The 14664-nt window shown below is 39.8% G+C and overlaps 1 protein-coding gene across 1 annotated transcript in view; it reads left to right on the plus strand.

Annotated features, from left to right (window-relative positions):
• Positions 1 to 14664, plus strand: part of CFAP43 (cilia and flagella associated protein 43) — a 107364-nt gene that overhangs the window by 15960 nt on the left and 76740 nt on the right. The window contains exons 4-6 of the mRNA XM_023206210.3: positions 2917 to 3084; positions 9832 to 9982; positions 14040 to 14199. Coding sequence (XP_023061978.2) covers positions 2917 to 3084; positions 9832 to 9982; positions 14040 to 14199 — 479 coding nt within the window. The remainder of the gene's footprint in view (positions 1 to 2916; positions 3085 to 9831; positions 9983 to 14039; positions 14200 to 14664) is intronic.

The following is a 14664-nucleotide window of genomic DNA, read 5'->3' on the forward strand; positions in this document are numbered from 1 at the left end:
AAGGAAGGAAGGAAGGAAGGAAGGAAGGAAGGAAGGAAGGAAGGAAGGAAGGAAGGAAAAGAAAATGCAGGACTTAGAAGGTACACACATGACTGCCACTTACATTCATTGACTGGATAGTCTATAAACCACAGCCAGCTTCTAGGGTGGCTGGGTAATATTAGGTCCTCATTGTGAGTGGCCATATGTGCCTGGCTAATATTCGGGGGTTCTGTTACTCACAGGGAGAAATGGAGAATAAATGTTGAGGGACACATGCCCTTGCACAGATATCCAGGACTGGTGCTCAGGAGCGAGGGCTGGAGATAAACATTTGGGAATAATTAAGTCAGTGGATAGCCAAAGTGCTAAATGTAAGTAAGAACACCTCAAGAAGAGCCTAGGGTGGAACCTAGAGGAATATCAATGGAAGGGACCCACCTAGGAGACTCATAGGAGTAGCTATGAAAGGAGGAAGGACACTAGGCAGGGAGAGTTCCAGAATGTGCCTCAGCCTGAGTTCTACGGAAAGCAGAGGCTGGGGCAAGAACTCATGCACCCCATCTTTAGCAGGGTGTGTGATCCCAGGACAGGAGAACCAGTATGAGGGTGCATTACCTTGCTGGCCACCATTTGGTTCCAAGTGCAATTGGTTACTCTATCTTGAAAGTGGTTCTGAGAGGTTCTATGAACTGCTGTGAATCAGGACAGTCCTCAAGCAGTGATAGACTGTGAGTGGGGAAGGGGAGAGGAGGAGATGAGAATTACCCACCAACTCCTGTATCCCATCGATCAAAGCTTCACTGCACAGGGTGATAACTCCTTCACACTTTCAGGTTTGTCGTGATTGTCCCCAGGAGCCCCATTGAAGCCCCAGTGAAGCCTCTGGGCATATGAAGTGGGTGTGAGGCGAGGCACAGGTGGGGTGTGCCTACATGAAGTTAGTCAAAGTGCACACAGAGTTGGACAGCCACTGAGCCAGGCAGAAGAGGTGGTCAAGGGCCCAGACACAATTGAGAGGATCTGTGATGTCCCATAAGAGGTGTGTGACAGAGAGTCTGAGACTGATTTCAGAAGGTGGTTGTGGTAAACAGTGACCAGTTCTGCAGAGGTAAAGTTAGACAATGACCGAGAAGTGCCTTTTGGATTTAGGATGAAGGCAGGTATCTGTGGATATAGCTATGTCAATGGAATGGTGGTGACAGGATGCAGATATTCTGGGATGAGGAGAATGTAGCTGAGGAAGCCATGGTGGTGACTTTAGAACAGCTTGCTCAAAAAGTTTGACTCCGAGGAGAGGGGAGAGACATAGAAAGGTGAGACTGAGGGAAGGCTTCTTTTGAGAATGATATGGATGAGCACTCGTGTGTTGGCAGAAAGAAGTCAGGAGAGAGGGAGAGTTGAAGATGCAGTTATCATGGATAAACCAATGTCCCTAAGAAGGCAAGACTGTGGGCCCCAGAGCACAGGAGGTGAAATTGGCGTTAGGTAGGAGGAAGGACACACCTTCCATTGTAAGAGAAGAGGAGGTGGAGAGAACCATGCCAACCCGAATGGGTAGTTATACTTGAGAGCAAGAATTCTCAGCTCATGGCCTCTATTTTATTCATGAGAATCAAGGTCATTTACTGAGATTGAGAAGGGAGTAGAGGAGCTAGAGGTTTCAGGAGAGGGGAGAATATTTTAAATGCCCATTTTAGAGAATGAGAGAGAGAGAACTAGCCAGAGAAACATAGCAGTATTGGAGAGCCTATTGAGAGTCTGGTGGGGGTGGCAACCACAAATTTATGGTGTCACTGCCATGTACACTCCTGTAGTCTTTGTTCCCATGTCTCCAGTAGCCCAGGCTTTCAGTTGTCTCCATTCAGGGTTGATGGTCTTTGCCAGGTACCTGATGCAAAAAGTCAAAGGATCAAGGGAACCAGAGATTCCAGCAAGAGTGTGGTTGATGTGATGGGCAGGGCATTTGTCATAGGAAATGAAGGACGAGGGCAGGAGGGAGTGAAAGACAAGCTAAGTTCAATAAATGTTAGCTCCAGTTTCCTAATCACAACTCTGAATGGAGTTCTGGCCCCTCATTTAAGGGCATAGCTCACATTTAATTTTTTTCTTTTCTTTCATGTAGCAAGGGACTTTGTTCATGGTAGGAGTTCAGGATAGTCTCTTAAATGGGTAAATGAATAAATCCATTTTAAAATACACCACTTTATTCATTTATTTATTTTTCAGATGGAGTCTTGCTCTGTCGCCCAGGCTGGAGTGCAGTGGCGTGATCTTGGCTCACTGCAACCTCCGCCTCCCAGGTTCAAGCAATGCTCCTGCCTCAGCCTTCCAAGTAGCTGGGACTACAGGCATGCACCACCACACCCAGTTAATTTTTGTATTTTTAGTAGAGACAGGGTTTCTTCATATTGGCCAGGCTGGTCTTGAACTCCTGACCTCGTGATCCACCCACTTTGGCCTCCCAAAGTGCTGGATTACAGGTGTGAGCCACCGCACCTGGCACCACTTTAATTTTTAAAACTCACTAAATGATCAATTGGCATGAATGAGAACAGTACCCCGAGATCCATATGGAGTACTCACATGTAATACTTAGAGATTTAGGCACTTACACTTGTTTTGTAGCAAATGTGATGATATATTTCATTTTCTAGGTTTGGCTGAGTTAAATTGCAAAATTATTAAAGAGGATAAAATAGCCTTGGTATAGCATATGACAGTATAATGTTTTTAAAATATACAGTTATTTTGCTTTCTTAGGATACAATACAGTGATAAGCATAATTATTTATAAATTTGACATTAAGGTCATTGATTATATCAATCGTATCATAAATTATATCCCAATTTATGCAAATTTAAAAAATAGATAAATGTTCTAAGTACGTGAAATTCAAATTAATTTTTTTTCATCAAATGCTATTTTTCTCTAAGGAACTGGGAATCAAATGTCATTTTGTGCAAGAAATCACAGCCTGGAATGGATGTGAACCAAATGTCTTTTAACCCCATGAACTGGCGCCAGCTGTGCTTATCAAGTCCAAGTGCAGTGAGCGTGTGGACCATTGAAAGAAGTAACCAGGAGCATCATTTCAGAGCAAGGTAAGAGGCTTTGTTACAACAGTAGCAACACGATGGTCCTTGTTTGCATTCATGTAATGTGATTGGGTCAATTTGATGAATTAAGTGGCTTTATACATACATATATATGCATACACACACACACACGTATATACATTCAACTTATCTTGTTATAACATCTTTCTACATGTGTGATTACCTTGGAGGGGTTGTTTGCGTTTCAAAAGAATTCTCTATGATTTGTTTCCCAATGAATTTATTTAAAATATTAAGTTCTCTGAGAGCTTTTTCCAAAATGATCTAATTTTCTAAAATTTGATTTGTCCTTACTATTTTAAATCATGCCTGTTGTATAAAAAGGAGAGTTAAGACTTTTTGCTATTATTTGGATGCCCTACTGGAATTTCAAAAATAAGAAACGGTTAGATATAGAAAGTATGCAGATTGGCCGAGCGCGGTGGCTCACGCCTGTAATCCCAGCAGTTTGGGAGGCCAAGGCAGGCAGATCGCGAGGTCAGGAGATTGAGACCATCCTGGCTAATACGGGGAAACCCTGTCTCTACTGAAAATACAAAAAAATTAGCTGGGCATGGTGGCACCCGCCTGTAGTCCCAGCTACTCGGGAGCCTGAGGCAGGAGAATCACTTGAACCCAAGAGGCGGTGGTTTCTATGAGCCAAGATCGCGCCACTGCACACCAGCCTGGGGACAGAGCAAGATTCCGTCTCAAAAAAAAAAAAAAGAAAGTATGCAGATTATACATTCAGCCACATTATCCACAAGTAAAAGGTTAGTTGTGTATAGTGGAGCCATGGGAGTTACCTGTTTAAATAGAACTGGGTCAAAGAGAAATTCTGTGATAAATGCCCTGGTGATAATGGGTGCTTTTGTTGAGAAAGAGCTCGGAGACTCAAGGTGCTACTGAGCTGACCATTTCCAGTGTACTTCATGAAGTCACAGTTGGAGAGATGTTGGATCTCTTGATTTTAAGAGATCGCAAAGTGTTCCCTTGAAATTGCAATTTTTGATAAATCGCCTTAAGAGAATCTAAAGCTAGTGAATAAAGCTTTCAAAATGGAGAGCCTTAAGAGAAGCACTTCTTTCTGCTCAGTGCTCTTCGTGTCTCAACTTCTTTTTCACAATCCCATTGAATAGCCAAATCTGTCTCTAGTGAGAGTTGACAACACTGCACCTTTTAGTAAAAGTGGGTGGTATCTTCAGCAGATCCTTATGAGGGCAGACAAGTAATTTATCACACCCTTTTCTGCCTTTGCCTCCCTCAAACGTTCTACTCAAGTTCTGAATACTGAGTTGTGACTTTTCTATAAGCAAATAAAATGGGAGATAAAATGAGTGGATTGTCCTAGTTCACAAAGCAAGCAGAATTCAAACACACTTCAGCCTTACATTTGAGTAGTAGATGCTGTTTTTATGTGATTGTTTTTCTTTTTTATTTTATTTTATTTATTTTTTATTATACTTTAAGTTCTAGTGTACATGTGCACAACATGCAGGTTTGTTACATATGTATACATGTGCCATGTTGGTGTGCTGCACCCATTAACTCATCATTTACATTAGGTATATCTCCAAATGCTATCCTCCCCCCCCCACCCCACAACAGGCCCTGGTGTATGATGTACCCCTTCCTGTGTCCAAGTGTTCTCATTGTTTAATTTCCACCTATGAGTGAGAACATGCAGTGTTTGGTTTTTTGTCCTTGTGATAGTTTGCTGAGAATGATGGTTTCCAGCTGCATTCATGTCCCTACAAAGGACATGAACTCATCCTTTTTTATGGCTGCATAGTATTCCATGGTGTATATGTGCCACATTTTCTTAATCCAGTCTGTCAGTGATGGACATTTGGGTTGGTTCCAAGTCTTTGCTATTGTGAATAGTGCCACAGTAAACATACGTGTGCACGTGTCTTTATGGCAGCATGATTTATAATCCTTTGGGTAGATACCCAGTAATGGGATGGTTGGGTCAAATGGTATTTCTAGTTCTAGATCCTTGAGGAATTGCCATACTGTTTTCCATAATGGTTGAACTAGTTTACAATCCCACCAACAGTGTAAAAGTGTTCCTATTTCTCCACATCCTCTCTAGCACCTGTTGTTTCCTGACTTTTTAATGATCGCCATTCTAACTGGTGTGTGATGGTATCTCATCATGGTTTTGATTTGCATTTCTCTGATGGCGAGTGATGATGAGCATTTTTTAATGTGTCTGTTGGCTGCATAAATGTCTTCTTTTGAGAAATGTCTGTTCATATCCTTTGCCCACGTTTTGATGGGTTGTTTGTTTTTTTCTTGTAAATTTGTTTGAGTTCTTTGTAGGTTCTGGATATTAGCCCTTTGTCAGATGAGTAGATTGCAAAAATTTTCTCCCATTCTGTAGGTTGCCTGTTCACTCTGATGGTAGTTTTTTTTCTTTTGTTGTTGTTGTTGTTGTTGTTGTTGTTGTTGTTGTTGTTTTGCTGTGCAGAAGCTCTTTAGTTTAGCTCTCATTTGTCAATTTTGGCTTTTGTTGCTTGCTTTTGGTGTTTTAGATATAAAGTCCTTGCCCATGCCTATGTCCTGAATGGTATTGCCTAGGTTTTCTTTTAGGGTTTTTATGGTTTTAGGCCTAACATTTAAGTCTCTAATCCATCTTGAATTAATTTTTGTACGAGGTGTAAGGAAGGGATCCTGTTTCAGCTTTCTACGTATGGCTAGCCAGTTTTCCCAGCACCCTTTATTAAATAGGGAATCCTTTCCCCATTTTTTGTTTTTGTCAGGTTTATCAAAGATCAGATGGTTGTAGATGTGTGGTATTATTTCTGAGGGCTCTGTTCTGTTCCATTGGTCTATATCTCTGTTTTGGTACTAGTACCATGCTGTTTTGGTTACTGTAGCCTTGTAGTATAGTTTGAATTCGGGTAGCGTGATGCCTCCAGCTTTGTTCTTTTGTCTTAGGATTGTCTTGGCAATGCGGGCTCTTTTTTGGTTCCATATGAACTTTAAAGTAGTTTGTTCCAATTCTATGAAGAAAGTCATTGGTAGCTTAATGGGGATGGCATTGAATCTATAAATTACCTTTTCACAATATTGATTTTCACAATATTGATTCTTCCTATCCATGAGCATGGAATGTTCTTCCATTTGTTTGTGTCCTCTTTTATTTCACTGAGCAGTGGTTTGTAGTTCTCCTTGAAGAGGTCCTTTACCTCCCTTGTAAGTTGGTATTTTATTCTATTTGAAGCAATTGTGAATGGGAGTTCACTCATGATTTGGCTCTCTGTTTGTCTATTATTGGTGTATAAGAATGCTTGTGATTTTTGTCCACTGATTTTGTATCCTGAGACTTTGCTGAAGTTGCTTATCAGCTGAAGGAGATTTTGGGCTGAGAGGATGGGGTTTTCTAAATATACAATCATGTCATCTACAAACAGGGACAATCTGACTTCCTCTTTTCCTAATTGAATACCCTTTATTTCTTTCTCCTGCCTGATTGCTCTGGCCAGAACTTCCAACACTATGTTGAGTAGGAGTGGTGAGAGAGGGGATCCCTGTCTTGTGCCAGTTTTCTTTTTTTTTTTTTTTTAATTATACTTTAAGTTCTAGGGTACATGTGCATAACGTGCAGGTTTGTTACATATGTATACTTGTGCCATGTTGGTGTGCTGCACCCATCAACTCGTCAGCACCCATCAATTCATCATTTATATCAGGTATAACTCCTAATGCAATCCCCCCCCCGCCCCGCCCCATGGTAGGCCCCGGTGTGTGATGTTCCCCTTACCAAGTCCAAGTGATCTCATTGTTCAGTTCCCACCTATGAGTGAGAACATGCGGTGTTTGGTTTTCTGTTCTTGTGATAGTTTGCGAAGAATGATGGTTTCTAGCTGCATCCATGTCCCTACAAAGGATGCAAACTCATCCTTTTTTATGGCTGCATAGTATTCCATGGTGTATATGTGCCACATTTTCTTAATCCAGTCTGTCACAGAAGGATATTTGGGTTGATTCCAAGTCTTTGCTATTGTGAATAGTGCCGCAATAAACATACATGTGCGTGTGTCTTTATAGCAGCATGATTTATAATCCTTTGGGTATATACCCAGTAGTGGGATGGCTGGGTCATATGGTACATCTAGTTCTAGATCCTTGAGGAATTGCCATACTGTTTTCCCTAATGGTTGAACTAGTTTACAATCCCACCAACAGTGTAAAAGTGTTTCTATTTCTCCACATCCTCTCCAACACCTGTTGTTTTCTGACTTTTTAATGATTGCCATTCTAACTGGTGTGAGATGGTATCTCATTGTGGTTTTGATTTGCATTTCTCTGATGGCGAGTGATGATGAGCATTTTTTCATGTGTCTGTTGGCTGTATGAATGTCTTCTTTTGAGAAATGTCTGTTCATATCCTTTGCCTACTTTTTGATGGGGTTGTTTGTTTTTTTCTTGTAAATTTGTTTGAGTTCTTTGTAGATTCTGGATATTAGCCCTTTGTCAGATGAGTAGATTGCAAAAATTTTCTCCCATTCTGTAGGTTGCCTGTTCACTCTGATGGTAGTTTCTTTTGCTATGCAGAAGCTCTCTAGTTTAATTAGATCCCATTTGTCAATTTTGGCTTTTGTTGCCGTTGCTTTTGGTGTTTTAGACATGAAGTCCTTGCCCATGCCTATGTCCTGAATGGTACTACCTAGGTTTTCTTCTAGGGTTTTTATGGTATTAGGTCTAACATTTAAGTCTCTAATCCATCTTGAATTAATCTTCGTAAAAGGAGTAAGGAAAGGATCCAGTTTCAGCTTTCTACTTATGGCTAGCCAATTTTCCCAGCACCATTTATTAAATAGGGAGTCCTTTCCCCATTTCTTGTTTCTCTCAGGTTTGTCAAAGATCAGATGGCTGTAGATGTGTGGTATTATTTCTGAGGACTCTGTTCTGTTCCATTGGTCTATATCTCTGTTTTGGTACCAGTACCATGCTGTTTTGGTTACTGTAGCCTTGTAGTATAGTTTGAAGTCAGGTAGCGTGACGCCTCCGGCTTTGTCCTTTTGACTTAGGATTGTCTTGGCAATGTGGGCTCTTTTTTGGTTCCATATGAACTTTAAAGCAGTTTTTTCCAATTCTGTGAAGAAACTCATTGGTAGCTTGATGGGGATGGCATTGAATCTATAAATAACCTTGGGCAGTATGGCCATTTTCACGATATTGATTCTTCCTATCCATGAGCATGGTAAGTTTTTCCATTTGTTTGTGTCCTCTTTTATTTCACTGAGCAGTGGTTTGTAGTTCTCCTTGAAGAGGTCCTTTACATCCCTTGTAAGTTGGATTCCTAGGTATTTTATTCTCTTTGAAGCAATTGTGAATGGAAGTTCATTCCTGATTTGGCTCTCTGTTTGTCTGTTACTGGTGTATAAGAATGCTTGTGATTTTTGCACATTAATTTTGTATCCTGAGACTTTGCTGAAGTTGCTTATCAGCTTAAGGAGATTTTGGGCTGAGACAATGGGGTTTTCTAAATATACAATCATGTCATCTGCAAACAGGGACAATTTGACTTCTTCTTTTCCTAACTGAATACCCTTTATTTCTTTCTCTTGCCTGATTGCCCTAGCCAGAACTTCCAACACTATGTTGAATAGGAGCAGTGAGAGAGGGCATCCCTGTCTTGTGCCAGTTTTCAGAGGGAATTTTTCCAGTTTTTGCCCATTCAGTATGATATTAGCCATGGGTTTGTCATAAATAGCTCTTATTATTTTGAGGTACGTTCCATCAATACCGAATTTATTGAGCGTTTTTAGCATGAAGGGCTGTTGGATTTTGTCAAAAGCCTTTTCTGCATCTATTGAGATAATCATGTGGTTCTTGTCTTTGGTTCTGTTTATATGCTGGATTACGTTTATTGATTTGCGAATGTTGAACCAGCCTTGCATCCCAGGTATGAAGCCCACTTGATCATGTTGGATAAGCTTTTTGATGTGCTGCTGAATCCGGTTTGCCAGTATTTTATTGAGGATTTTTGCACGATGTTCATCAGGGATATTGGTCTAAAATTCTCTTTTTTTTGTTGTGTCTCTGCCAGGCTTTGGTATCAGGATGATGTTGGCCTCATAAAATGAGTTAGGGAGGATTCCCTCTTTTTCTATTGATTTGAATAGTTTCAGAAGGAAGGGTACCAGCTCCTCCTTGTACCTCTGGTAGAATTCAGCTGTGAATCCATCTGGTCCTGGACTTTTTTTGGTTGGTAGGCTATTAATTATTGCCTCAATTTCAGAGCCTGCTATTGGTCTATTCAGGGATTCAACTTCTTCCTGGTTTAGTCTCATAAATATCTATTTATTTCTCATAAATATCCAGGTTATAGTATTCTCTTGAAATTTTGGAATCAAAATTCTCACATGTCAACAACCCTCTTGGCTTGAACTGAGTGGTACCTGCCACCTTAAGGAAAGATAAATATTTTCCCACTTTCCACTATCCTCAACAGTCACATATCACCTGCCTGACCCCCATCCAGTATTCAAATTTACAACTCCTGCTTTAGATATTAGCTTTCAAAAATTTTTATAATCCCTCAGTACTTAGTTTAAAACTGTATAACTTGTCTTTTTACAACCTGTTATGTATTTTTAAATCTATCATGTGGCTTTTATCTTTTTATTTGATTTTTGTAAGTTATAATACCTCCCCACCTCACTTACATTGATAAGCAGTGGTTGCATCAATAAGAAGTTTCTGTTCATCTGATTGTTCTGATGCCTCTTTTGTCTACAGGTCGGTAAAATTACCTCTAGAAGATGGGTCGTTTTTTAATGAAACAGATGTCGTTTTCCCCCAGTCGTTGCCGAAAGATCTCATCTATGGACCTGTGCTGCCACTGTCAGCCATCGCTGGGCTAGTAGGCGAAGAGGCAGAGACTTTCCGGGTAAGTACCTGGCACCTCTTCCTGTTTGCCTAATGGGTTGAGGTCTAGGAAGCCTGATCTCATTTGATTGTCATAACCATCCCGTGAGAAATACAGGATACAGAGGATCATCTTGGTTTTTAATATAGATTAGCCACAGAGACTGTGAGAGATGAAGACTCTGGAGATTTGAGTTTGGATGACTGGGATGATGGTGGCTGCTAACAGAAACAGGGGGCCCAGGTGTGATTTCCATTTTGGGCATACTCAATTTGCGGTGCAGGGAAGACACCTAGGCGGAGATGCTGGGTGGAAGTTGGCAAAGTGGACCTAGTGTTAGGGAGGAGAAGTGGGACTGTCAGTGTCATTCTCACAGATAGGACGGTGGGAGCACTGAGCAGATGTGATGAGCAAAGAGAGAAAGAGTGCAAGGGAAGAGAAGAGAGCCAGAGCCAGCTGACTGCTGAACTCAGGGGTGAAAGAGAATTCTGAGAAGGCGCAGTCACAGAAGTAAGAGCAAACCTGGGAGGGAGGAACAAGGCCATACGAAACAGCAGAAGAAAGCGTCAAAAGGGAGAGTTTGCCACATATTACACACCCATTCATTCATTAAACAGAGATTTATCAAGTTTCTTCTGTGTAGCAGACACTGTTTTAGGCAATGGGATTCACATGGTGGCCAAGCAGGCTCCATGTAATTCTCATGAAGCTTACATTCTTGTCAGGAAGACAGAACAACAACAACAACAAAAGTAAAGAGTATTGTTCTTTTGTAATAATTATCACAACAGAATAAATGGAGACAGGGCAGCAAGGAAGGGATGGGCTGGTTAAGGAAGGCCTCTGGGGAGATGACACTTAAGCTGAGATTTGAAGGACAAGGAGGCATTACTCATGTTACAAGCAGGATAAAGAATGTTTCATGTGGAAGGACCTGCATGTGCAAGACCCTAAGGGAAAAAGAGAAATTGGTATGTGTGAGGAACTGAGAAAAGATGCATATGGCTGGAGCATGATAAATGAAGGGGAAGTGAGGTGTGGGGTGCTGTTCAAGAGAGAGGCAGGGAACAGAGGGCAGCACCTGCAAGACCTTTGGGATGATGGGAGGAGCTCCACTTTTTTGGCCCTCTTACCCTTGTGTTAAATTCTCAGCAGAGGATAGAGGAGGTGGAGGTTCCTGAATGTTTTTGACTACTGCATGGAATTAAGCTATGAATGTTAAAAATAATTTAGTGTGGACCAGGCACAGTGGCTCATGCCTGTAATCCCAGCACTTTGGGAGGCCAAGGCGTGCAGATCACCTGAGGTCAGGGGTTCAAGACCAGCCTGGCCAACATGGTGAAATCCCCATCTCTACAAAAATACAAAAATTAGCTGGGCATGATGGCAGATGCCTGTAATCCCAGCTACTTGGGAGGCTGAGGTGGGAGAATCACTTGAACCTGGGAGGCGGAGGTTGCAGTGAACTGAGATCGCACCATTGCACTCCAGCCTAGGTGACAGAGCAAGACTCCATCTCAAAAAATAAAATAAAATAAAATAAAATAAAAATAATTCAATATGAGGATTAGTTCATTAAAAAATCTCTGTGGCAAACAAGAGAAAGGGTTACATGCCCTTAATATTTCCTTTAAGGAATGACAATGATTCACCTTTTTAAATTATGGAAAGAGATTATAGTCAATCTCCTGCATTCATGGGTTCCACTTCTGTGTATTCAACCCACTGCAGATCAAAAATATTCAGAAAAAAATGGTATGGTTGCATCTGTACTGAATATATACACACTTTTATTTTTTCTCATTATTTCCCAAACAATACAGTATAACAACTATTTCTAAAACATTTATATTGTTTTAGGTATTATAAGTGACCTAGAGATGTCTTAAAAGTATATGGGAGAAAAAATAAAATAAAAACATTGAAAATAAAGAAAAAATATACAAGGGGATATATGTAGGTTATATGGAAATACTATGTCATTTTATATAAGGAACTTGAGCATCCACAGATTTTGGTATCGCTGGAGGGTCCTGGAACCCATCCCCTGTGGATACTGTAGTTCCTTTTATAGCACAGGTCTCAGCCTTGGAGACGTAACTGCTTTCAGCCACCGTGGGGCAGCAAAGTAAGAACAAAGAGATCAGCCATCAAGGTTTGCAGCTCCAATTTTTCTGTGTTTAGTGTTTGGTACCTGGAGCCTCTAAATTTCTACTATCTCAAATTGGTTTTTTCTGGGCAGAAAATATGTGTAGGAGCCCTTATAGTTCACATTTTGTACAAACATAATGAACTCTGCATAAAACATTTAAAATTCAGGCAATTGTCCTTGTCGTTTGAGAAATGCTATGAAATGCCTTCTTCAAATACTCAACTATGGAGTTACTATTTTTAAATCTCATAATAGACATCTTTATTTTAAAACCTTTTTTATTTGTATAAATTTAAGGGGTACACGTGCAGTTTTGCTCTGTGGATATACTGTCTGGGCAGACATCTGTATTTCCTAGGACTTGTGCACTCAGTATATTTTAAATTTTTCTGAAAGCAGAAATGTAATGTTATAGTTTGACATCCGTAAATCATTCAGGGATTATTAATAAAGCCATATATTTTGTATTTAAGTTAGACATTTTCCCAGTAGTTTACTTTTTCATTTTGTAGCATAATAAAGTGAGGAAAATGTTTAAAACATTAATTAATGTCTGTACAATGAGTGAAAGCATAACCAAAAATAGATCTCAAATGTCTTGATTCTATTCCCTCCTTCAGTGTCATTTCTTGTGATCTGGGTACCAATGGCAAGGGAATCAATAATGATTCGATTATAAGTTCTTAAAAATGGATGAGTTGTGGACTTCTAAAAAATTACAAACATTAAATAATCCCATTATCTATTCATAGGTAATGCCAGAAGGGTACATTACAGGCCTTTAAATAGCCATGAGTCACATTACACAACTTATTTAGGGCATTAGAAATGTATCCAATTTTAAGTCGGAGCATGGGGGAAATCAAAGGCAGATGTTATCTGGCAGAAATTGGATCCAAGACCATGAACTTAATCTCAAGTGTCTAATTTCTTTTTTCCATCTACCTTTTTAATTTTTTCAAACAGATGTTGCTAAATAGGAATCTCTTTTAGAAACTCAAATATTTTGAAACATATATAGATTTTTACATTTTCTAAAGCACAATTAAATTGGACTGCAATTTTTCATGTTTTGTCATGTGATCAAAATTATTTCTGATTCTAGAGGACTGAAAAAGGAGATGGTATTATCAACAAACATTTCTAAACACTATTGGTACCTTTTATTTTTAAATATCTCAGAATTATAAGCTGTTTCTGCTTACATAATCCATATACTCACATTCATTTTTAAATGTCATCGAATATATTTATTGATTAAAAAGTAATAGGAAGACAAGCCCAGGTTTGTCTTAAAGAAAAAAAAAAAAAAGCCACATACAATACTAGTTTAACATGCCAAGGCCAGAAAGTTTCAAATTTTAATCTTCACATTTTGTTTTATATGCACAGATTCATTGGTATTGTGCAAATGAGAGACATGGTTTTTTTTTCTTGTTTTGTTTAATATTTTGATCCTATTGTCATTCCAGATAAGTCTGTCTTTTTGTGATTTATATTCTAAGGTTAGATGTCATTAAAAAAACTCAGGAAACTTTTCAATAATGATGATAACAGTGAATAACTCTTTTCCTTGTGAGTCAAATCTCAATCAGACACCGCAGAAGTGTCATTATTCAGCAGCAGTTTAATTTTTTGGAGTGGGAAAGGTGGTTTTCCTTTTCCTCGATCCACTGGGTGACCAAATTGTTACCCAACTATTTATTTTCTAACTATCTAAGGCTATGAGGGCATGAAATATACAAATAATAAATTAAAGTCAATCTGTCCTTTAAAAAAATTATTACGATGAATGCTCAATGTTCCTATGTTTTCTGTGTCTGTAGGGTTAGGGATAGTTCCTTTCTGTCAGTTGTTCTGGTGGGCATTTCTTAGGCTCTTAGCCATGATGTTTTCTTAACACAAGGTTTTATTCTGTCCCTGAAGCCTAAAGATGATCTATATCCTTTGCTTCACCCGACTATGCATTGCTGGACTCCAACAAGTGACTTGTACATTGGTTGTGAAGAGGGTCATCTTTTAATGATTAATGGAGACACCTTGAAAGTGACTGTGCTTAATAAGCTAGAAGAGGAATCACCATTGGGTGAGAAACTGTCCTGCTTCATATTCCCATATAGCCATGGGTGTTGGTTTTGCTGGTTTTCCCTATTTTTCTCTTGCCTGGAGACATCTTTGATTCCTCCTTCTTCTTAATCCTCTGGCTGTTACTATGCTCTTGGCATTCTGCCATCACTTTATATGCATATTTCATGTAATCCTCAGAACAACATTATAAGAAGAGACACATTAATCTCCATGATACAGAAGAGGTATGTTAGGAAACATGGCCCAGTCCACATAAACTGTGGAGCTGACACCTGAACCCAGGCAATAAGACCTCAGAGTCCAAGTTCTTGGCTACTGTGCTGTATCCGTTTCTATATGCCCATTCTGCTTAGTCTGCTAATCATACACTTTCCTGCCCCCATCCCAACCCTTTTCTCCAGGCTGATCATCTCTTAAGCCCAAAAGCCATCTTGAAAATTACCTTTCTATTGCTCAGTTAGAA

This window comes from Piliocolobus tephrosceles, chromosome 9, assembly GCF_002776525.5.
Source record: "Piliocolobus tephrosceles isolate RC106 chromosome 9, ASM277652v3, whole genome shotgun sequence".
NCBI classification, from domain to species: domain Eukaryota; kingdom Metazoa; phylum Chordata; class Mammalia; order Primates; family Cercopithecidae; genus Piliocolobus; species Piliocolobus tephrosceles.